Source organism: Pristiophorus japonicus, chromosome 27 (genome assembly GCF_044704955.1).
Source record: "Pristiophorus japonicus isolate sPriJap1 chromosome 27, sPriJap1.hap1, whole genome shotgun sequence".
Classification (NCBI taxonomy): Eukaryota; Metazoa; Chordata; class Chondrichthyes; family Pristiophoridae; genus Pristiophorus; species Pristiophorus japonicus.
In genome coordinates, this window is record NC_092003.1 from 6,000,528 (window position 1) to 6,026,217 (window position 25,690).

Sequence of the window (25,690 nt, forward strand, 5' to 3'; positions counted from 1 at the left end):
GAGCATGCAGAAATCAAGCTCAGGCAGCGGAAGGAGCGTGCGGCAAACCTGTCCCACCCACCCTTACCCTCAACGACTATCTGTCCCACCTGTGACAGAGATTATGGTTCTTGTATTGGACTGTTCAGCCACCTAAGGACTCATTTTTAGAGCGGAAGAAAGTCTTCCTCGATTCCGAGGGATATGACAGATTTCTGGTATCATCCTTGTAAATCTTCCCTGCACACTCACCAGTCCCTCGCTATCCTTTTTATAATATGGCGACCAGGACTGTACGCAGTACTCTAAGTGTGGTCTACCCAAGGTTCGATACATGTTTAGAATAACTTCCCTACATTTCAAATCTATACCTCTAGAAATAAATCCTAGTGCTTGGTTTGCTTTTTTTATGGCCTTGCTAACCTGTGTCGCCTGGTCGTCACTGGGAGAAGCAAAACTGGCAAAGGTGGGTCGTTTCTTACACTGCTCAAATCGTAGCTTCCAATAGGTCAATCAAGAAGCAGCATCATTCTTTGGTCAATTCCCTACCTCCTAACAGAGTAGAACTGTGTGCACCACTGATAGAACGAATAGCAATAATGGACTATCCATAAAATGGACTATCGTCCAGTTCTGACGAAAGGTCATCGACCTGAAACGTTAACTCTGTTCCTCTCTCCACAGATGATGCCTGACCTGCTGACTATTTTCAGAATTTTCAGTTTCTATTTCAGATTTCCAGCATCCGCAGTATTTTTATTTTGTCAGCGTAGTGCTCCCCATTTGTCATTGATCAGGGAGTTCTCCATAATGTTACATCTTCCCAGCGGCATCGGTCTATAAAGTATAAAACTAGGCAACAGAAGCGACAAGAGGTACCAAAAGTCTTCCTTTACACCACCGAGGGAAGAGAACAATTTAGCAGCGACAAGAGGTACCAAAAGTCTTCCTTTACACCACCGAGGGAAGAGAACAATTTAGCAGACTATGGGCTAAGAACGTAGCCCAAGTACTACACAGCAGCTTAACTCAGACCGACTATTTCCACCTCCGTAACATCACCCGTCTCTGCCATTGCCTCAGATCATCTGCTGCTGAAACCATCATCCATGCCTTTGTTACCTCTAGACTTGACTAATCCAACGTACTCCTGGCTGGCCTCCCATTCTACCCAACGTAAATAAGATGTGATCCAAAACTCGGCTACCCGTGTCCCGCTCACCCATCACCCCCTGTGCTCGCTGACCTACATTGGTTTCCAGTTAAACAACGCCTCGATTTCAAAATTCTCATCCTTGTTTTCAAATCCCTCCACGGCCTCATCCCTCCCTATCTCTCCCTGTACTGCAGCACTTTGCAATTTTTCTCCATTTAAATTATAATTTACTTTTCTATTTTTTCTGCCAATGTGGCTAACTTCACATTTCCCCCCCATTACACTCCATCTGCCAAATTTTTGCCCACTTACTTAACCTGTCTATATCCCTTTGCAGATTTCTTGTGTCCTTCTCACAATTTGCTTTCCCACCCATCTTTGTACCATCAGCAAACTTGGCCAGATACATTTAGTCCCTTCATCCAAATCATTAATATAGATTGTAAATAGTTGAGGCCCCAGCACCAATCCCTGTGGCACCTCACTAGTTATTGTTTGCCAACCGGAAAATGACCCATTTATCCCGATTCTCTGTTTTCTGTTAGTTAGTCAATCCTCTATCCATACTAATATATTACCCCTAACCCTGTGATCTTTTATCTTGTGCAATAACATTTTATGTGGCACCTTATCAAATGTCTTCTGGAAATCCAAATACACCACATCCACTGGTTCCCCTTTATCCACCTTGCTCGTTACATCCTCAAAAAACTCCAGCAAATTTGTCAAACATGATTTCCCTTTCATAAAACCATGTTGACTCTGCTTGATTGAATTATGCTTTTCCAAATGTCCTGCTACTGTTTCCTAAATAATGGACTCCAACATTTTCCCAATGACAGATGTTAGGCTAACTGGTCTATAGTTTCATGCTTTCTGTATGCCTCCTTTTTTAAATAGGGGCGTTACATTTGCGGTTTTCCAATCAGCTGGGGCCTCCCCAGAATCAAGGGAATTTTGGTAGATTACAACCAATGAATCCACTATCTCTGCAGTCACTTATTTTAATACTGTACCCTAAGATGCAAGCCATCAGGTCCAGGGGACTTGTCCGCCTTCAGTCCGATTATTTTACCGCATGCTACTTCTTTAGTGATAGTGATTGTATTAAGTGTGAGTTAGGACATGGGCAGCCGAGTTTTGGATGACCTCAAGTTTAAGTAGGGTAAAATGTGTGAGGTCGGCCAGGAGTGCATTGGAATAGTCAAATCTAGAGGTAACAAAGGTATGGATGAGGATTTCAAGAGCAGATGAGATGAGGCAAGGGCAGAGATGGGGCCATCAACACTGGGGCCAAGCACTTGCCTGGATGAGTGCAGCTCCAACAACACTCAAGAAGCTCGACACTATTCAGGACAAAGCAGCCCGCTTGAACGGCACCCTACCCACCACCTTCAACATTCACTCCCTCCAACACGGGCGCACTGTGGCTGCAGAGGTGTACCATCTACAGGATGCACTGCAGCAACTCGCCAAGGCTTCTATGGCAGCACCTCCACCAAACCCGCAGGGGAATGGGAACACCATAACCTCCAAGTCACACGCCATCCTGATTGAGGGATAAATATTTGCCAGGACACTGGGGTAACACTCCTGCTCTTCTTCGAAATGGTGCCATGGGATCTTTTACGTCTACCCGACAGTGCGGTGTCCCTCAGTACCGCCCCTGCGACAGTGAGGCGCTCCCTCAGCACTGCACCACCGACAGTGCAGCGCTCCCTCAGTACTGTCCCTCGGATAGTGCGGGGCTCCCTCAATGCTGCCCCTCCGACAGTGCGGCGCTCGCTCAGTACTGTCCCTCGGATAGTGCGGGGCTCCCTCAATGCTGCCCCTCCGACAGCGCAGTACAGCACTGCCCCTCCGACAGCACAGTACGGCGCTCCCTCAGTACTGTCCCTCCGACAGCACAGTACGGTGCACCTTCAGTACCGCCCCTCCGACAGCGCAGTACGGCACTCCCTCAGCACTGTACTGGGAGCGTCAGCTTAGATTTTTTTTTGTGCTCAAGTTCCTGGAGTGGGACTTGAACCCACGACCTTCTGACTCAGAGGCGGGAGTGCTGCCCACTGAGCCACGGGTCGACTCCCTCCTGAACAGCACTGTAACCACACGGACTGCAGCGGTTCACGATGGCGGCTCACCACCAACCACCACCACCTTCTCAAGGGGCGATCAGGGACGGCCAATAAATGCTGGCCTTGCCAGCGACGCCCACATGCCGGGAATTAATCAATAAAAAAGCAGGGATGAGTCATCAAATATGGCCTTTCCCACCGTCACCCACATCCTGAGAATATAAAGGGTTACTATCACATGTGCTGGACAACAAATCTCACGTTATTTTGCGAACTTTGATGCTGGCCAGCACAAACCTTCTCGCCTTCTCCATCCAGCGCACTGCAAACACCGGGCAGGGGAGGGGGGAGAAAGGCGAGGCCGCGCCTGCGCGCTGCGGATACTGAGGCGTGTGGGGAGGGGGAAAAAGTACAGCCAGCGCCTGCGCATAAGAGATTCTGAGGAAAGGGAGCGGGAAAAGGAGAACCAGCGCCTGCGCGGTACGGATTCTGGGGCGTGGGGGAAGAGAGGCGGCGCATGCACGGGAGGCCGCCTGCAGGCGCGGCGCAGGCGCACTGGGCGCTTTTTTTGGGCGGCAAGCCCGAGCGCGCGAATGGCGGTTTATTTTCAAAGAGAGAGAGTCCGTTGGACCGCGTGCGGGATCCGGGGACTCGGTCGGAGAGAAGCGGCTCGGGGAGAAAAGTCACACACACACACACACATATACAAACAACACAGGGGCTGATCTAAAGTACATAATGGAGGCAGCGGTCCGTCAGGTAATGGCATCAGAGGGCGTGCTCGTCCATCAGATGAGGAGAAGCGCAGAAAGAAACTTGCATCTTTCCAAACTGGCTGGAAACATGAAATGTTTTTTTTCCCCCCCCTCTCTCCAAAATGCAAAACAAAAGTAAAGCCGTGCCAAGTGCATAGGTTTAATGCAAAATTACCTTTGCATATAGTCCTCCCCCAAACCCATGGGCTAGAAGCTCCACTTTTTTTTGCCCGCTTGACGCCCATTTAACCGTGTATAACGCCCAGATATTGCCCATTTTGGCACAAAATGGTAGCTTGACGGGCTTTTTTTAGGAGACTTTATCGTCGAGCATTACTTACCCCACGCAGAGAAAAAATCTTACCGCCCGCCGGCTTTTCTTGGACGGAATCAGCAGAATGGGCGATTTCAATGCCCATATTATCGCCCAGCGTTACTCACAGACTTAACGCCGAGATTCAATAATGACGCCCGCCGACTCTTTTCCGTCGTAAAGAGCATATTTACCCAAACTAGCGGCCAACATGAAAGGGTTTCCTCCTCCGCCCCCCCCCCCGTCTCCAAAATGCAAAACAAAAGTAAAGCCGTGCCAAGTGCATAGGTTTAATGCAAAATTACCTTTGCATATAGTCCTCCCCCAAACCCATGGGCTAGAAGCGGCACTTTTTTTAACGCCCATTTAACCGTTGAAATGACGTATAACGCCTAGATATCGCCCATTTTGACACAAAATGCAAACTGACGGGCTTTTTTAGGAGACTTATCGCCGAGCGTTACTTTCCACATGTGCTTAACGCCGAGAAAAGATATTACCGCCACCCACTTTTTGGGGGCGGAATCAGCAGAGTGGGCGATTTCAACGCCCATATTATCGCCCAGCGTTACTTTCCTCACAGACTTAAAGCCGAGATTCAATAATAACGCCCGGCGGCTGTTTTTTGCCGTAAAGAGCATATTTACCCAAACTACCGGCCATGGAGATCGCCCACCGTCAATTTCACCACCTCGCACACATATTACCCAGAGTATCGCCCGCTCAAAAAACCGCCCACAAAAACTGGAACTAACCGGGACGGACGCCAGCGGTGTGGCTGGCATTTGTTAAATCCCACTCTTACGTGAAGAGCTGATATCGGAAAGATTTGCCTGAAAGAGCGCTGATGTGAGTGACAATGCTGACACACTGCCGTGTGTGTGCAGCTCAGACATCAATGGTGCCCATCACCTTGGTGCCAATTAAAGTTGACGTTGATTGATGTTAAGTTGTATTTAACCCTTTCACAGTAAGGAATCACCAGTGTGTAACGGTCCAGGTATCTGAGACAATGCGCAACAAGTTTATGTTCAATATCAAAAGTTTAATACCAACATTGGTCTGAAATCATAAGTACCACAGCCAATAACACCCAACCCCCGCCCACATCCCACTTTTTCCACCATTGACATAAATCACATGGTCAACATGTCCAGCAACATAGAATACAAAGGCAAAGCAGGAGCGTGGTCCCCAGCCCCCATACATTGCAACAAATTACATGCACCCAGATAGAGATATAACACAGCCATCACCTGCACACATGCATCTCACTTTCCTTCCACCCTCTCTTTCTTCTCCCCATCTCTATCCCTTCTCCCCTCCTCGCTCCACGGCGCCTGGCTTGAGGAGCTCCTCAGGCGGTGTCTCATTGGGGGGGATGAAGGCTGATGCGTTGGTTGAACGGGTACGGGAGCGGGGGATGCCGAGGGGGCAACATTCTCTGATGCAGAAGCAGCATCTTGGTCCTTGCTCACATCTGTCGTTCGCAGTGGTGGTGCGGAACCTAGGGGTGGAGTGCCGCACTCTGGGACCACTGGGAGGGCTGTGGCATCCAGGAACTCCGCCATGCGCAGAATGTACTCGGACATGGTGGGCAGGTGTCAGGATATGCCCCCCAAAGCTTCGATGAGCTGGTCACCAATGTCTACAGTCCTCCTGGACAATTGTACCATCTCTCCGCTGTCATGTCGCGCTCGTGGAACAGACCTGCCGCGTCCACGAGGCCTCCGCGGGGTCAGCGCCATCCTGGGGACAAATGGGGTGCCCTGTGGAGAGGTGCTTGGAGCTGGCACCTCCAGAGTGGAGGCGGGAATGACCGGAGGACCAATAGATGGCCTTGGGGCAGAATGGGTTCTGGAGCCTGGCGATGCAGGTTCTTCGAAGTCCGCGCTCTCATCCATCGAGAACAGACCCAGCGGATTGACGGGTGACAATCGGAGCTCCTCAGCACCAGATGTAGTAGAATCGTCCGCCGACTCCTGCCCCGCGCCCCCACCTTGTGGCCTCTGTGGCCTTGCCTGGAGCCGTGCTGTTGGCTGAGCTGCAAGACACAAATGAGGTTGTTAGAGGAGAAGGGGGTGCTAGGGTGACAATGTGAGTCCAGCGCTACACACAGCATATGCACGATAAAAGCACCACCATTCTCAAAATCATCGCAGACATTACATTTCATGAACTTCAACACATTGTGGATTGCAATGATTCTCATTAGGCCAGCATTATTTCTATGACACTTTTATTAATCATCTATCATATATGATTGGTCGGATATGAGTTGGTGTGGCATCTATTGACTTTACATCACGCAATGTTGTAAGCTTTATTCACGTGACATCACTTCAGGGTCTGCAGATGAGTCCGCGGCTTCCCCACGAGTGCTAGCACTCACTCCTCCATGTCAGTGATGTCGCTGGGGACTGGTGGCCCCCCCACCCGTTCGCTTCTGCATGGACCTTATTGTTGATAGCTTCTGCTGTAAAAGGTGACAGGACAACATGACATGAGATCATTGCATGATATCATTGCTAGGTACTGTCACAGACACTGATACAACACGTAACTGACAGATGTAATCATAATTATTATGATTCCTCCACGGGCATGGGCAGCGTGGAGGCTCCGACCTGCCAGGGAACATCAGCGGCAGGTCGGGGCCATAAAAGGAGCGGTGAGCGGTAGCCATGGGCAGCGTGGAGGCATGCCATTGCTAGGTGCAGGAGGGCGACGGCTGTGAAGAGTGACGTCATCAAGATCCAGGTCGGTGATTGGAGCGTGGGCAGATACAGCAGGAGCGGCGAGGTAGGGGTGAAGGAGCGGTGAGAGACTGTGGAGGGACGTGATCAGGGCCCAGGAGAGGCGTGAGTTCGGGGCCCAGGGGCAGCACGGGCCAGCCCACACTGCGATGCGTGTGTGCACTAGATCCATGCAGCAGAGCTGGTCTCCAATTGTCTTGGATAATCCTTGCCACTGGACCAAGACCTAGCTTTGTCAAGCCCGTGTGGTCGCTGGTGTGCAACGGCCACCCCACGTTAAAAAAATGCACGCACAGGCATCTTCCACCCTTCAGGATATAGTTCGTGTCCTTCATTGAAAAACCTGTGAACTTTGGCATGGAAGCAAGTCGTCCTCGTTTCGAGAGACCACCTATGATGATGATATTATGATTATTATCATTCTTTACCTAAAGACGTACACCGTAACCACAGGCTTTGAGTAAAACATTCCCGGTAAAAGTGCAAGACCTCACATCTGCTGATAGTCATTCATGACTGTTACAAATCAAATTATATACATGTAAATCAATGTAATACTTACTCTTGCAGATCCCACAAGGTCGTTCCATTGTTTGCGGCATTGGTTGCCCTCACGCACCTCGTTGGTCGCCGACGAGACCACCTCTGCTATCTCGGTCCATATCCTCTGGTAAGCCTTTGGGGTGGGCTTCCCACGCCCTCTGTGTCAAATCACCCCAGCGTGACTCGACTTCCTGCAAGAGGGAGGCATTTGCCTCATCCGAGAACCTCCTGGCTCTTTTGCGGCCTCCAATGTGCTACTCTCCCACCTCACTGCTCTCTCCAGCGTCAGTCTCCACAGCGTGCTGTGATGCCTCCTCCTCTCCCTCCATTATAGGGCAAATTCGGTCAAATATGTAGCTGCTAACAGCTACTTTTTGTTTGCCTACTTGCTGTAAAGCTGTAAAGTCTCCCTCCTTCCTCCCAAAGTAGCCACACCCAGCCTGCCTTCAGTCTCTCTGAGCTCCCTCTCTCTCTGTCTCCTCTTCTGCGCATGTCATGGTGACCCTTGACCTCCTGAATCACAGGAATCGAGCGTTGCCATGCCGTTGCTAAGGACAGCCACACTTTACGGCAGAAGGTCAGAAAAATTTTACGCTAACGCCCATTTGATATCGCTCACGGTAACGCCTATTTTCAAAAATGTAAACTAGGTGTTTTGAGAATGGACAAGAAGCCAGCGATCTGAAAACCTTTTTTTAGCGCCCACGCCGGATATAACGCCCATTTTTGGATGATAAACTCAAAAGTGGAAGTTCTAGCCCCATGTCTTTAAATTCCCAGCCTGCTTTTTTGAGTGGCCACCTTAGTTTTTTGAGCCATCATCATAGGCAGTCCCTCAGATCGAGGATGACTTGCTTCCAGGCCAAAAAGGGATGAGTTCACGGGTGTTTCAATGAAGGACCCGATATTCCAGGTCCCAAACCGTATGTTCAAGGGTGGAATATGCCTGTGCGTGAATTTTTTTAACTTGTGGTGGCAGTTGCACACCAGCCACTACACGGGTTTGACATAGCTAGGTCTAGGTCCAGTGGCAAGGGTTAACCAAGACGACTGGAGACCTGCTCTGCTGCACAAACCTAGTGCACATACATGTCGCAGTGTGGGCTGGGCCATGCTGCCCCTGGATATGTTATCAATATGAGGCATATGGCAAACTCAACAGGATATGTTATCAATATTGAGGCATATAAAACACTTGCATTTAGATAACACCTTTCATGACCACCAGACGTCTCAAAGCGCTTTACAGCCAATGAAATACTTTTGAACTGTAGTCAATGTTGTAATGTGGGAAACACGGCAACCAATTTGCGCACAAGCTCCCACACACAGCAATGTGATAATGACCAGATAATCTGTTTTTGTTATGTTGGTTGAGGGATAAATATTGGCCCCAGGACACCAGGGAGAACTCCCCTACTCTTCTTCCAATAGTGGCCATGGAATCTTTTAAGTCCACCTGAGAGAGCAAACGGGGCCTCGGTTTAACATCTCAGCCGAAAGACAGCACCTCCAACAATGCAACACTCCTTTGGTACTGCACTGGGAGTGTCAGCCAGGATTTTGTGCTTGGGTCTCTGGAGTGGGACTTGAACCCACAACCTACTGACTCAGGCGAGAGAGTGCTACCAACTGAGCCTAGCCATGCCAACCAGAAAGAGCCCACGTTTTTATCCCCTCAGCTGAGCACAGCCGAGAGCGCAGTAAGCGTGCAATAATTGGACTGTGTTTCCCTAGATGACGAGAGGGAAAACTAGCCAGGGATCCTGCTCATGATCACTGACTACAATTCTATAGAGGTTGTATGAGGACAGAATTGGGCCTGGTTGTATGCCCATCGTGCAGAATAGCCTGGCACTGCTTGTTGATAGATTCACACATGAAGAATAATCACTTAGCGGAAGTACCAAAGGACAACCACTGCCTGTGGAGTTGTAAGAAGTCAAACGACTGACCCAGATGCAAGAGTACTACCAACTGAGCCAAGCTGACCTCTTAAAAAACAATTTTGTTTCTCAATTGTTGTATGATGCTATCAGCACTAGGTTAAAGAGAAGGGGAAATTTTGCTTATGATATTACAAGGCAAGGTTATCTTCCCCATCTAAAGTGTCATGTTTCTTTTTAAAACTGCATTGCTTGGATAAGCCTAGATAGGAATCAAAGTACATGCATCAAATATAACATATTCGGCACAAGGCAGTCTTTAATGTTAGTCAGCACTCAGTTGGACACAGTATGTTTTGTTTCCAGATTGTAGAATACCTCATTATACATATAAAAAATGACAACAGAAAATTTAGAAGATCAACTGAGCTGGAAGGAGATCTGTATGTACTGGTTAATGGAGAAAACGGCACCTTACGCTTACACAGGGAATGTCTCTTCTGTATTGTAACAGGTAGGCGCACAGTAACCTAAACAGGTACGCAAATTTAATAGCACCCAAAGTGAAATGTAACATTTAATCCCATATGTGTTATATATCGATTTGTTTTTTGTCACAATGTTAATTTTCTAATGATTCCAATTTGACTAGTTGCAGCTACCGGACACTGGATCACCAACAATCAAACAGCTAATTTTTACAAAGGTAAGCATAATGTATTTGCTTCATGGGATCTTTGCTTAAGAATTCATAACAACACATTGCTATTAAGAACTAATTGGTTTATTAACAAAGGTTTAACAATCACACGACACATTACCAATTCATCCACCAGGCTCACAACTGCATACCTCATCGTGTATGACCTAGACTCAACTGACTGGGGTTTTATTGAGTTTTGTGAACATCACGTGGCTGGTGAAGCCACTCACAATGCAACAGCTCTACAAATCTGTGAGCATACTCACAGGTGCATACATTACAGTAAGGACTTTAAACAATAAATCTTATTTCATTCTAAACTGGTTCATATCCATTGCTGTCCACTTTATTTTTAAATATGAATATGCAAAAGCTCAGTGATTGGGCAGATCAGGCCCCAGGAACATAGGAACAGGAGGAAGCCATTGACCCCTCACGCCTGCTCCGCCCTTCAGTGAGATCATGGCTAATCTACGACCTAACTCCATAGACCCGCCTTTGGCCCATATCCGGGTTTCTGCCAGTAGGAATGCAAAAACTGACCCAAGGTGACTGGTCCTCCAACTTCTGCAAAAGGACATAGACAGGCTAAGTGAGTGGGCAAAAATTTGGCAGTTGGAGTATTATGTTGGAAAGTGTGAGGTCATGCACTCTGGCAGAAAAAAATCAAAGAGCAAGTTATTATTTAAATGGAGAAAGATTGCAAAGTGTTGCAGTACAGCGGGACCTGGGGGTGCTTGTGCTTGAAACACAAAAGGATAATATGCAGGTACAGCAAGTGATCAGGAAGGCCAATGGTATCTTGGCCTTTATTGCGAAGGGGATGGAGTATAAAAGCAGGGAAGTCTTGCTACAGCTATACAAGATATTGGTGAGGCCACACCTGGAATACTGCATGCAATTTTGGTTTCCATAGTTACGAAAGGATATACTTGCTTTGGAGGCAGTTCAGAGAAGATTCACTCGGTTGATTCCGGGAATGAGGGGGTTGACTTATGAGGAAAGGTTGAGTAGGTTGGGCCTCTACTCATTGGAATTCAGAAGAATGGGAGGTGATCTTATCGAGGCGTATAAGATTATGAGGGGGCTTGACAAGGTGGAGAGAGGATGTTTCCACTGATAGGGGAGACTAGAACTAGAGGGCATGATCTTAGAATAAGGGGCCGCCCATTTAAAACAAAGATGAGAAGAAATTTCTTCTCTCAGAGGGTTGTAAATCTGTGGAATTTACTGCCTCAGAGAGCTGTGGAAGCTGGGACATCGAATAAATTTAAGACAGAAATGGACAGTTTCTTAACCGATAAGGGGATAAAGGGTTATGGGGAGTGGGCAGGGAAGTGGAACTGAGTCCATGATCAGATCAGCCATGATCTTATTGAATGGCGGAGCAGGCTTGAAGGGCCATATGGCCTGCTCCTGTTCCTATTTCTTATGTTTTCTCCTCTTCATGGAGTAAGATTTTGCTCTTTGCAACAGATATAGTAGAATTGTCAATATAAACAGGCTTGCAATTTTCTTACACCTTGTACACAGAGAAAATCCTCCCACTCCACTCTCCCCTCCCCACCTCCAATGGGAAAGGAGCTGGCCTTTGCACAGTGCTTCCCAGAAACAGGACAGAATAGATTACTAATTCTTCATGGGGCGTGGGAGGGGGAGCCTTCCTCTGGTCACTGTTGTTGAATCAGAATGGCAATATTTCCTCTCATTGCTATTTTTACGAAATGACATTATTGGAACACATTTACAATTTTGAAAGAAATAAAGAAAGACTTGGATTTATATAGCGCCTTTCACGACCACTAGATGTCTCAAAGTGCTTTGAAGGAACTTTTTTGGAGTGTAGTCACTGTTGTAATGTGGGAACCATGGCAGCCAAAATGCGCACAACAAGCTCCCACAAACAGCAATGTGATAATGACCAGATAATCTGTTTTTGTTATGTTGATTGAGGGTTAAATAATGGCCCCAGGACATCGGGGAGAACTCCCCCTGCTCTTCTTGAAAATAGTGCTATGGGATCTTTTACGTCCACCCGAAAGAGCAGACGGGGCATCGGTTTAACGTTTCATCCTAAAGCCGGCACCTCTGACAGTGCAGCGCTCCCTCAGCACCGCACTGGGAGTGTCAGCCTAGATTTATGTGATCAAGTTCCTGGAGTGGGACTTGAACCCATAACCTTCTGACTCAGAGGCGAGTATGCTACCCACGGAGCCACAGCTGACAATTTTGCTAAAAATAGTACATTACGTGGAAATACCAAAGGAAATCTGGGGAGCAAAGTAACATCGCACTGTGCTGTGTGCAATGCATTTCCTCTGTATTTGATTCAAAGTGAAAACCCCTCCAGATCCTAAAACTGTTAGACCTCACAAAATAAGATGACTTCAAATGTATGTATGTTTGTTCCAGTAACTTCGATCTCTTTTTTCAGTAATAGAAAAGCTGTTACACCAGCTAACCCTAAGTGTGGTACAACCAGACACAGAAAATGATGATTTCAATGAGAAGTTCATCTCTTCAGAACTCAGGCTGACATTTGAGGTACAAACAGTGCAGTCGACCCTCGCTAGATGCCACCAACTGTTTGATTGTTGCTGCTACTTGTTATGTCTTCATTTTTGTAATTGTGTACAGGCTGAATATAAGTATATGTAAGGGCTCCTGATGAGTGACTTAGCAAATTAAGGTAGTGAATCTCTGGGATGTTTCTGGTCTATATGGCAACTTTCTACTTCAACTAATCAACCCATTGGGTTATTTTACCTATTAATTTCCTTACAGGACCTGAAATATATAGACAGAAAGACTTGCATTTATACAGCACCTTTCATGACCACCAGATATCCCAAAGCATTTTACAGCCAATGAAGTATTTTTGAAGTATAATCACTGTAGGAAATGTGACAGCCAATTTGCACACGGCAAGCTCTCATAAACAGCAAAGTGATAATGACCAGATTAACTGTTTTTGTTATGTTGATCGAGGGACAAATTTTGGCCATTACACTCCCCTGCTCTTCTTTGAAACAGTGCCGTTGGATATTTTAAGTCCACCGGAGAGAGCAGATGGAGCCTCAATTTAATGTCTCACCCGAAAGATGGCATCTCCGACAGTGCAGCGCTCCCTCAGCACTGCACCGGAGTGTCAGCCGAGAGTGGGACTTGAACCCGCAGCCTTCTGACTCAGAGGCGAGAGAGAGAGAGTGCTACCCACCGAGTCACAGCTCACACTGCCTCAGACTGTGTTGAATACTTCTTTATCTCATGGCTAACTAACTATTTTGACGCACTTTACATATTGTGTTTTCTGATGACTTTGCAAAGTATAGTCATTTTTTGGTTCTGTTAATTTACTTGTGTATTTTCATTCAAGGCTCAAGAATATACAGGAAAATATTGAGTAATATATAGGAAAAGTCTAGATCATGAAGCTTAAGATTCCGTCTGGTACAGAACTTGAATTATCAATTATTAGTTAATCCCATTATCACTGTTTTTCCTTCCCCCAAATCAATCTATTATTTCTGTGTTAATTAGATTTCTGCGAGGAGCAGCATTGTGATGACAGACTGCTTAACTATCAAGCATTTCTTACACAGGATCAGTATTGTCCATCCACAGGTATTGAGTATGACGGACATACCAGAGCAACTGGGTGACCTAGGAATAATAAAACATTAAATCACGTTAGAATATATAGCCGGAAATTTTGTTTCTTCACACTGAGGCCAATACGTTGAGTCTTCAAACATGGAGTATCGGCTGACCAGCTGGGGATCATGAATTACAGGGTTGGATGTGTCTGGAGTGAGTACAGGAGGGTCAGAGGACAAGTGGGGTGTGCCATAGTTTGTGGAGGGTGGAGAGGAAAGCTGTTGAAGCCAAGTTGAGGGGTAAGTTTCTATTTTTATGTATTTGTAATGTGATTAAAAAAATGTAGGTTCATATAGAGGGAAGAGCAAGAGCTTTTTTTTAATACGTTCCGGGATGTGGGGCATCGCTGGCAGGGCCAGTATTTATTGTCTATCTCTAATTGCCCTTGAGAATGTGGTAGTGAGCCTTTTTGAGCCACTGCAGTCCTTGTGGTGAAGGTGACCCCACAGTGCTGTTCGGGAGGGAGTTTGACCCAGCAATGATGAAGGAACGGCCGATATATTTCCAAGTCAGGATGGTGTGTAACTTATAGGGGAGCTTGCAGGTGATGCTGTACTTGTCCTTCTAGGTGGTAGAGGTCGTGGGTTTGGGAGGTGCTACCAAAGAAGCCATGGCGAGTTGCTGCAGTGCATCTTATAGATGGTACACATAGCATCTACGCTGGTGGTAGAGGGAATGAATGTTGAAGGTGGTGATCAAGCGGGCTGCTTTGTCCTGGATGGTGTTGTCCTGAGTGTTGTTGGAACTTCACTCATTGGGGCATGTGGAGAGTATTCCATCACACTCCTGACTTGTGCCTTGTAGATGGTAGAAAGGCTTTGGGGAGTCAGGAGGTGAGACACTTGCCGTAGAATACCCAGCCTCTGACCCTCTCTTGTTGCCACAGTATTTATGTGGCTGGTCCAGCTTTTGGTCAATGGTGACCCTCAGGATGTTGATTGGGGTGAGAGATTTGGCAATGGTAATGCCACTGAATGTCAAGGGGAGGTGGTTAGACTCTCACTTGTTGGAGATGGTCATTGTTCTGGCACTTGTGAGGCGCGAATGCGACTTGCCACTTATCAGCCCAAGCCTGAATGTCGTCCAGATCTTGCTGCATGCAGGCATGAACTGCTTCATTATCAGAGGAATTGCGAATGGAATTGAATACTGTGCAATCATTAGTGAACATCCCCACTGCTGAACTGTTGATAGAAGGAAGGCCATTGATGAAGCAGCTGAAGATGGTTGGGCTTAGGACACTGCCCTGAAGAACTCCTTCAGCAATGTCCTGGGGCTGAGATGATTAACCTCCAACAACCACAACCATCTTCCTTTGTGCTGGGTATGACTCCAGCCAGTGGCGAGTATTCCCCCTGATTCCTATTGACTTCAATTTTACTAGGGCTCCTTGAGGTCACACTCGATCAAATGCTGCCTTGATGTCAAGGGCAGTCACTCTCAGCTCACCATTGGTGCTATAGCTTAAAGAATTTGTTTTTTTTGCTGAAGTACAATTGTTACAGCATTTTTAGTTAGAAGGTGTTTGGGGGCAAATTGAAAATGGGTGGAAGACGTTTTGTATAACATGATTGGTGAATAAGAAAAATGGAAAATAACAATCAATTAGAAAGGCGAAAAGCACAAGAGACTTAACCAATGAAGAAAGACAATATATTAGTGGGGAAGATGAAAAGTGACAGTCACAATAGAAATATTTGGTGACAAAAGATACACTTTCAATTGTAAGTTCGATATAAGCTGTTCTCTAAAAAATATTGCCTTTGAACATTATTCTTAAACATAAATCTCTAAAAACTGTAAATAAGAAAGAAAGCTTTCTCTTTCAGGTAAAAATCCAGTTTTATGTCAAAGTGAATGGTGCTGTATCGACTCAAATCTTTGGGTAAGACATACTATCACATCACGAAAGCAGTGTATGGAATATCACTTTATATTTTTCGTTATTAGTAACAAATAACTCTTCTGGAGCTTGCAGCCTCACCCTTCATAAATCTCTGCTGATCCAGAACTCTCCGTGATCTGAATCCTCGTCTGCACATAAGCCTGAACACCATGCTCTGTCAGTTCCCTGTGTAATGGCTGAGGCTCCCACCCACCAGTGAGCAACGGAAATGTTACAAGGACTCCCTCAAAGCCTCCCTGGTGAAGTGCGACATCACCACTGACACCTGGGAGACCCTGGCCGAAGACCGCCCTAGGTGGAGAAAGTGCATCCGGGAGGGCGTTGAGCTCTTCGAATCTCAACCCTGTGAGCGTGAAGAGGTCAGGCGCAGGCAGCGGAAGGAGCGTCTGGTAAATCAGTGCCACCCCACCCCCCCACCCCTCCCCCGACGAATGTCTGTCCCACCTGTGACAGGGTCTGTGGCTCTCGTGTTGAACCGTTCAGCCACCAAAGAACTCACTTTAGGAGTGGAAACAAATCTTCCTTGATTCTGAGGGACTGCCTATGATGATTATGTAATGGCTGAAAGATTGGCCTTACACAATGGAGTGGGTAGGGCGCAGGGCCACTAGCAATCTGGAATCAGAAGAGTGGAGGATGTGGACAGTGGTATATGACCAGAAAAGATTTGCTTAAACAGTGTGGGAGGCTATGAGTGATTTGAATGTGAGATGACGATTTTGATGTTGACTAGCTGGGGCCTAGGGAACTGAAAGAGCAGGGTGTGGTGGGTGTTGAGGCCTTTATATGGAAGAGGATTATGGATAATGCAGATGCTTGTGAATGGTGAAGACTGATGAGAAATCTATCCTCAAAGTGATAAAGGCATGCGTACGTGATTAAACAGTGATGGGATGTGGGGTAGGGCTGTAAATTGACTATATTCTGGAGATAATGGCATGGCTTGCACTTGCCCTCCACTCCCAGATTTGAGGAAAACTGGGACAGAAAATTCTTGGTCGCAGTCCGTTTTGTTATGCAGGTCCAGCACCACCCCACCCCCTCAGTCACCCCTCCGCCTCCCCGGACAATTTTGCACTCCCAGGTGCCGCAATGCACAGTACACCCAGGCATGTGGAAGGTTAATACAATTGATCTTTCTTTTGCAGGGGAGTTTGTGAGGTAACTTGGTGTTCCTTAAATTAAGCGATCATCAAGTGGTGACTGGTGGGTGAAAGGAGGGCCATGCTAGAATAGTCATACAGACACTGGATGAAGTTTGAATGGCCAAATGTCCTTTTAGGAGATGTTATATATGCAACACCTTGTAACCAGCATTCTACCATCACCAGAGGGTGCATCTGTTGGAGTCCCAAGGGATCTCAGCATCCCTTGGGAGCACTGTATATAAACAGGCCTTCCATGCTGTGCCAGCACTCTGGAGTCACAATAAAGAGACTAAGGTCACACTTACTCAAGTCTACAGTCACATTGCTTTATTTGAAACATAACAGGAATGGTGTGGGCTTGATGAGTCAAATGGCCAGACTTATGAAAGTAAAAATTCTGAGTAGTGAATTTGACACATAAATGCTACATTGCATTATTTGTACACAAGCATGAACCAGTTTATTTTAAATGGGTTAATAGCTGCATAAAGATAGCACACACAGGAATGCGATAAAACTACGTTAAGCATTGCACATGAACTTTGCTGATCGAATTTCTACCCTACGGTCTTATATAAAATGGTAGATACTTAGGAGCATTTGAGTGATTAATCGCAACATTTTTTTAAAAGAAAGAAAGATTTGCATTTATTTAGCGCCTTTCACGACTACTGGATGTCTCAAAGTGCTTTACAGCCCAAGAATCACTTTTGGAGTGTAGTCACTGTTGTGATGTAGGAAATGCGGCAGCCAATTTGCACACAAGCAAGCTCCCACAAACAGTAATGTGATAATATCCAGATAAACTGTTTTTGTTATGTTGATTGAGAGATAAATATTGGCCCCAGGACACCGGGGATAATCTTCACTAATCTTACTGAAACACATAAGATACTGAGGGGACGCGACAAGGTAGATGCAGAGAGGATGTTTCCACTCGTGGGGGACTAGTTTAAGGATAAGTGATCGCCCATTTAGAATTGAGATGAGGGTCGTAAATCAGAGAGCTGTGGAGGCTAGGTCGTTGAATATATTTAAAGATGGAGGTAGATTTTTGAACGATGAGGGAGCAAAGGGTTATGGGGAGAGGACAGCGAAGTGGAGCTGAGCCCAAGATCAGATCAGTCACGATCATATTGAATGGCGGAGCAGGCTCAAAGGGCCAAATGGCCTCCTACTGTGCTGTACTTTTCTGTGAATCAACAGTAACTAAAATACTTTTTTTTTAGATGCGAGAAACAGGACAAATATTGCATTAAAGGACAAACTGTGCTTTCTGACTGCACTCACTACATAACGTAAGTGTTAAATAATGACTTGCCTATTTTTTTCTGTTCTTGGAATGTACACCCGAAAGACGGCACCTCAACACTGCTCCCCCCCCCCCCCCCCCGACAGAGCAGCGCTCCCTAAGTACTGCCCCTCCAACAGAGCAGCGCTCCCTCAGCACTGCCCCTCTGACAGTGATGCGCTCCCTCAGTACTGCCCTTCCGACAGTGCGGCACTCCCTCAGTGCTGTCCCTCCGACAGTGCGACGCTTCCTCAGTACTGCCCCTCCGACAGTGCGGCGCTCCCTCAGTACTGCCGCTCCGACAGTGTGGCGCTCCCTCAGTACTGCCCCTCTGACAGTGCGGCGTTCCCTCAGTTCTACCCCTCCGACAGTGCACCGCTCCCTCAGTACTGCCCCTCCGACTGTGCGGCACTCCCTCAGTACTGCCCCTCCGACTGTGCGGCACTCCCTCAGTACTGCCCCTCCGACAGTGCGGCGTTCGCTCAGTACTGCCCCTCCGACAGTGCTGCGCTCCCTCAGTACTGCCCCTCCGACAGTGTGATGCACCCTCAGTACTGCCCCTCCGACAGTGCGGCGCTCCCTCAGTACTGCCGCTCCAACAGTGTGGCGCTCCCTCAGTACTGCCCCTCCGACAGTGTGATGCACCCTCAGTACTGCCCCTCCGACAGTGCGGCGCTCCCTCAGTACTGCCGCTCCAACAGTGTGGCGCTCCCTCAGTACTGCCCCTCTGACAGTGCGGCGTTCCCTCAGTACTGCCCCTCCGACAGTGCAGCGCTTCTGGTTGCCCTGAGAAGCTGGTGGTGGGCCAAGTGATTGTTTTAGCACTTCATGGCTTGCTAGAGGGTATAAGAGTCAACCATGCAGTGTGGGACTGGAGTCACGTAGATCAGATTGGGTTGGGGTGGCAAGTTCGCTAGTGAACCAATTGGGTTTTTAACAACAATCTGGCAGGTTTCAGAATACTTTTCTTTTCTAGTACCAGCCAACAAATAACCAGATTTATTGAATTAAACTTCACAAGTTGCCATAGCGGGAAGAGAACATGCGATCTCTGGGTTGCAACTCCATTACGCATTGTGCTGTGGGATCATGTATCAGAAATGCAGCGGTGAGATCAGCACAATCAATCTGGAGGCTACACTATGGTACATCTATTAATTTTAATGGATGAAAAGTTGTATGGGCAGTAATGCAACACAATTACCTGTCATCCCTGCCCAAAATTCCTGAAAAACACTTGTTTCAAGCAATGTTCTGTGCCAATAATGCTTAATCTCAAAACATTCCCTCATTACTATTCAGACTCTGCACTCTCCAGGCAGGCATCTATCGCCATCCGCAATTTGAATATAGTATACCACCCATCTGAATGGCCTTCCCACAATTGCAACACCACAGTTTTATTTTAGGAACAGGAGGAGACCATTCAGCTCCTCGACCCTTTTCCACCATTCAATGTGATCATGGCTGATCTGTGACCTCATTCCATTCTGATGTATGAAAATGATCTTATATATATATTAATGACTGTCAATTCTTTGTGCAAATTATACTTTATCTTTTTTTCCGAGCAGAGACTTTAAGTGTATAGCTGATTCCCGTTGTTGCAGACTCCACCCTACTGCTGGGAAGTCTTTTCCTCTTTCCGTTCCCAACAAACTAGCAGAAGATGGCGTGTGTGGAGCGCTTGAGATATTACCAATAGCAGCTATCTGCCCTTGCCTGAAGAACTATCCCAACAAACCCACTAGAGTTTCTAATGTATCTGTATCCTTAACGGAAAGGGTATACAACATACGTGGATGTAAATGGGAAATGTGTTTCTCTGCTGAAGCGCATGCTTCTTGTACCATGTTTCCATTGGTGTACAATGTCCACCATCTGTGTGCACAATAGGTCCATGCAGCAGAGCTGGTCTCCAGTGATCTTGGTTACTCCTTGCTACTGGACCAAGACCTAGCTCTGTCAAGCCCATGTGGTGGCTGGTGTGCAACAGTCACCACACGTTAAAAAAAATCGAAGCACAGGCATCTTCCACCCTTCAAGATTTAGTTCGGCCCTGGAATTTTAGGTCCATCATTGAAACACCTGTGAACTTTTTGACGTGGAAGCAAGTCATCCTCGATTCGAGGGACTGCCTATGATGATGATGATGTTAAGATGGCTATGGGGGTAGATATGATCAAGCTAATTCATTTCCTCTTGAACGCTGAGCAGAAGTTGGCTTTGTTTGAACAGTTTTGGCATTGCGACACTTGAACTGTGCTTTCCTTGTGAGTTTCCCTGAAAATATTATTTTCAGAAGCTTCCTCAAAGGCATGTAAATAACTAATGTGAAAATTCGGACAGAATACGGCGAATAACACTGGAGCTATCATTTTGTGCGACCATAAAAGTGTTTGGACATTTTGCATAACTATGGGCTTTTAAGATTTCGGGGCGTTAATGGCGGTGGGGCGGTCCTGATACCGCCTGGGAAAAGTTTGCATCTCAGTCAGCAAAATTGGGCAGCTGGGCCCTGAGTGTGGGGCGGAGCGCTAAGGGAGGCATTGCACACCTCTCTTAGGGCGCTAGGCCGGCTTAGCATGTGAAAATTTCGAGCTAAGGAACTGGCCTCAGAACGCTTTAAGAGAGGGAGAAAAAAACCTGAAAAAAAACACCCAAAAAAACTCACGCCATTGTTGTAAACGGCTGTCTTGCTCTTTTCGCTTCGTTGCTTTAAACGTCGAAGTATACACTCACTCAGTTGTAGTAAAGGCCGGATTGGGTTTTTAATTTAGACATTCAGACATTCACAAGCCAACTCTCTGCATGCAAAGGCAGCTCTTCCAGATGTTACACACCTTTCGAGATTCCAGTGTCTCTACAGTCCATAAGTGTGTGAGTGACAAAAGCCAGTTCCATCCCTTTATACCTAAAAAGCCTTTGAACTCTTATTTCTTTGCATTTAGACAATCACAGCTAACTGCTTTCTGAATTACTTTACACAAAACGGATTATTTAACATACAGATGTCATCAAATAGTAACAAGGTACTCAAATACAGACAATGTCATGAATTACTATTATAGTAACAAGGTACTCATCATCATCATAGGCAGTCCCTCGAAGCGAGGATGATTTGCTTCCACACCAAAAAGGGATGAGTTCACAGGTATTTCAATGAAGGACCTAATATTCCAGATCCCGAACTACATCTTGGAGGGTGGAAGATGCCTGTGGGTGGATTTTTTTAACGTGTGGTGGCCATTGCACACCAGCCACCACACAGGCTCGACAGAGCGAGGTCTTGGTCCAGTGGCAAGGATTACCCAAGACCACTGGAGACCAGCTCTGCTGCACAGACCTAGTGCACACACATATCGCAGTGTGGGCTGGCCCGTGCTGCCCCTGGGCCCTCGCCTCTTCTGGGCCCAAGACTCCCGCCTCCCCTGGGCCCCGGTCACTTCCATCTAGAAACTCTTGCCGCTCCTTTGCCCCTCCTGCTGTGGTATGCCACTGCCGCACGCTGCTCCCTCCAATGGCTCCGGCCTGCTGATGGTCTTGCAGGCCAGGACCGCTCCGATTTCTGGGCCGGGCCGCCACATGCTGCTCCCTCTAATGCCGCCTTTCAATCACAGTAAATCCTCTTCAATTCACTAACGTGGCCTTTCGATGGCGGTGCATTTACCCAGCAAGGTACACTCAAATACTTAACATCATTAACATACAGATGATGCCATCAAATAGTAACAAGGTACACTCAAATACAGACATGTCATGAATTACTATTATTCATATAGTCATCATAGGCAGTCCCTCGGGATCGAGGAAGACTTGCTTCCACTCTTAGCATGAGTTCTTAGGTGGCTGTAGAGCCCAATACGAGAACCACAGTTTCTGTCACAGGTGGGACAGATAGTCGTTGAGGGAAAGGGTGGTCTGGGAGCCTGGTTTGCCGCACTCTCCTTCCGCTGCCTGCGCTTGATTTCTGCATGCTCTCGGTGATGATACTCGAGGAGCTCAGCACCCTTCCGAATGCACTTCCTCCACTTAGGGCAGTCTATGGCCAAGGACTCCCAGGTGTCAGTGGGGATGTTGCACTTTATCAGGAAGGCTTTGAGGGTGTCCTTGTAACGTTTCCTCTGCCCGCCTTTGGTTCGTTTGCTGTGGACGAGTTCCAAGTAGAGCACTTGCTTTGGGAGTCTCGTGTCTGTCATGCGAACTATGTGGCCCGCCCAGCGGAGCTGGTCAAGTGTGGTCATTGCTTCAATGCTGGGGATATTGGCCTGGACGAGGACACTAATGTCTGTGCGTCTGTCCTCCTAGGGGATTTGCAGGATCTTGTGGAGACATCGCTGGTGGTATTTCTCCAGCGACTTGCGGTGTCTACTGTACATGGTCCATGTCTCTGAGCCATACAGGAGGGCAGATATTACTATGGCCCTGTAGACCATGAGCTTGGTGACAGTTTTGAGGGACTGATCTTCAAACACTCTTTTCCTCAGGCGCCTGAAGGCTGCACTGGCGCACTGGGGGCGGTGTTGGATCTCATCATCAATGCCTGCTCTTGTTGATAGGAGGCTCCCAAGATAGGGGAAGTAGTCCACGTTGTCCAGGGCCACACCGTGAATCTTGATGTTTGGGGGGCAGTGCAGTGCGGCAAGGACAGGCTGGTGTAGGACCTTTGTCTTACTAATGTTTAGCGTAAGGCCCATGCTTTCATACTCCTCAGTAAATACATCGACTATGTCGTGGAGTTCAGCCTCAGTATGTGCACAGATGCAGGCATCATCCGCATACTGTAGCTCGACGACAGAGGTTGGAGTGGTCTTGGACTTGGCCTGGAGATGGCGAAGGTTGAACAGCTTCCCACTGGTTTGTAGTTTAGCTCCACTCCAGCGGGGAGCTTATCAACTGTGAGGTGGAGCATGGCGGTGAGGAAGATTGAGAAGAGGGTTGGAGTTCACATAGTAACAAGGTACTCAAATACTTAACATACAGACAATGTCATGAATTCGGATAGTAACAAATTACACCCAAATACTTAACATCGTTTAACAGCCTCTTTCGATCCAACCTTGAATCTTCCAACTTTTAACCCTTTCGATATTTCCGGACCGCAGCCGAAGCAAAGCGTTAAGAAATGCAGGCTTGTGCTCCCACAGCCACCACTACATAAATCACAAAAAAAACCCCAATCACACTTATCTGAGGCCGATATTACCTCTCTGCAGCCACGACAGCTTGTACCGCCCATTTTCACAGGTGGTCCCAGCACGACGCTCTATGGAGCGCTACGGATCGGGCGGGAGGCAAAAATCGATCTGGGAGTGTCACAACCAGGGGTCTTGCACATCGGCTCGCTTCTTCCAGGCGGTGATGCTCCGTGCCACACCAAAACCGGCCCCGAAAACCCCGGCGGGGCGCTGGAAGCTGGCCACCCGCCCGGAAGAGCTCACCGCCGCCATTGCCGCCCCTCTGGGGCGAAAACAGAGGCAGCCAGGAGCGGAAGCTATTAATGGAAATTAAGGGGCAGGTGAGCACCATCTTTGTGATCTAGTCATTGGATCATGGAGCAGAGCTGGTAAATGACTATAATATTCTGTATATCTTTTTGAAATGATTACTTTTACAGTTTGTTACTATGAATGGTACATAGTGTAGGGAAAATAATAGATCTAACAAATCGTTTCTACAGTTCAATGAGAGAGGGAGGTGTGTGTACAGTATTGATACTTGATAATAACAGAGCAGCACTCCTTGACTCGACACATATATTTATATATGGACCGGCTGACTTGCCCATATTGTTCAAGGATGGTAAAAACTCTGTATCTTTTTTCATGGACCCATCCCATCTAGCAGACTGGCAGCAATATGAACAATGTCTGACTCAGAATACAGACCGAAAGATGGTAGAAGGAAAGTTTCTATTCTTTGCCTATTTGTTTCTCCAAAGGTGATATATTATGGAGGTAACAGTATTGTTTATGTGAACTGTGTGGATTCTGTGAAATATCCTTATTTGAGTTGCGGTGATTTCCTGTCACAAAACATGCAAAGTGGACAGCAACAACAACAACAACTTGTATTTATATAGCGTAGGTAATATTTATATTAACATAGGTACAAAATCTTTCCCTTCTCCCTGGGTCAGCCAAGACACTGGGACATGGACACAAACACTAATGTTACAGAACTAAAGTTACTCAGAGATCCCTCGTTATAAAGAGAAGGTAAGTCTACAGGTTCTTACTGTTAGTTATATGTACTTATCTGCCTAGTCAATATATTTATCCAACTTTAATTATTTTCTGCACCCTTCTTTCCACCAATTTCTCCTCTACCCTTCTACTCCCCTTGCTGGGATATGGCTCCATGGGCACCCCAATCTTGCCCAAGTGACCACTCATCATATATAAATTTACAGCGAATGTTGGCTTGTTCAACTGTAGGTGTATCATGTCCGAGAATGATCCTATGTACAGCTAGCCTACACAGGTTCTCTTCCAGCAGGGAGTGATTAGGGGCATAAATCAGGGTAGTCTTTGTCCTTCAGAGCACTGAAGCCAATTGTAACACCCCAGTTGTTGCCATGGCTTAAATCAGCTGACTACACAGACCAAGGATCAACCTGATTTGCACAGCTCGGTTAGTCAACCAGCTACGACAATCAGGGAGTTAAAAACAAAACTATGGCGTCTTAAACATAAGGCATACATTGTGTAATATGCATCATCATCATCAGCATAGGCAGTCCCTCGGAATTGAGGAAGACTTGCTTCCACTACTGAAGTGAGTTATTTGGTGACTGAACAGTCCAATACGAGAACCACAGTCCCTGTCACAGGTGGGACAGATAGTCGTTGAGGGAAGGGGTGTGTGGGACTGGTTTGCCGCACGCTCTTTCCGCTGCCTGCGCTTGATTTCTGCATGCTCTCGGCGACGAGACTCGAGGTGCTCAGCGCCCTCTTGGATGCACTTCCTCCACTTAGGGCGGTCTTGGGCCAGGGACTCCCAGGTGTCAGTGGGGATGCCGTATTTTATCAGAGAGGCTTTGAGGGTGTCCTTGTAGCGTTTCCTCTGCCCACCTTGGGCTCGTTTGCTGTGAGGGAGCTCCGAGTAGAGCACTTGCTTTGGGAGTCTTGTGTCTGGCATGCGGACTATATGGCCTGCCCAGCAGAGCTGACATGCATTGCACTGAGAGCTTACAGTTTCTCTGGGGTCTAATTGTGAGTAAGGTGTTGTTTTTCTCAGTCTCCACTGAATTTTTGCAAATATTTAGCAGAGACGAAAAAGAAACACTAGAAGGTGCTGTGAGTATTTAACAGTAACAGTGGCCATTCATCATTCATATCAGCGCAGTCCAATCAATCTGTCTTAACTATAATTTGCATTTGTGACTAGTTTTGCTTTATTTATAAAAGTCCTTGAAATACCAGCTTCATTTTGTAGAGACTGGAAACATTTGCAGTGCAAAATATCCCAGGCTTAATTATAATTACTGTTATTAGCATTAATCCCTCTGTCCTGCAGCTAC

General features: G+C 47.0%; 2 protein-coding genes across 3 annotated transcripts in view; one reads left to right on the plus strand and one right to left on the minus strand.

Annotated features, from left to right (window-relative positions):
* The window catches only part of LOC139239438 (acylphosphatase-2-like), a 104,969-nt gene extending 101,276 nt beyond the window's left edge, over positions 1 to 3,693 (minus strand). Inside the window, exon 1 of one of the 2 annotated variants that reach the window (XM_070868171.1) lies at positions 3,508 to 3,693. The gene's annotated coding sequence lies outside the window, so the exon portion shown is untranslated. Of the gene's footprint in view, positions 1 to 3,471 lie in introns of both variants that reach the window. The other variant, XM_070868172.1, reaches the window with a different exon arrangement.
* A 98-nt stretch (positions 3,694 to 3,791) lies between these two features.
* LOC139239329 (type 2 DNA topoisomerase 6 subunit B-like) lies at positions 3,792 to 24,113 on the plus strand. The gene is made up of 9 exons (XM_070868004.1): positions 3,792 to 3,969; positions 9,830 to 9,977; positions 10,116 to 10,169; positions 12,601 to 12,710; positions 13,707 to 13,790; positions 15,653 to 15,708; positions 18,107 to 18,175; positions 19,743 to 19,933; positions 23,923 to 24,113. Exons 1-9 carry the CDS (start codon positions 3,949 to 3,951, stop codon positions 24,111 to 24,113), a joined length of 924 nt encoding a protein of 307 aa, XP_070724105.1. The 5' UTR covers positions 3,792 to 3,948.
* The last annotated feature ends 1,577 nt before the right edge of the window (positions 24,114 to 25,690 follow it).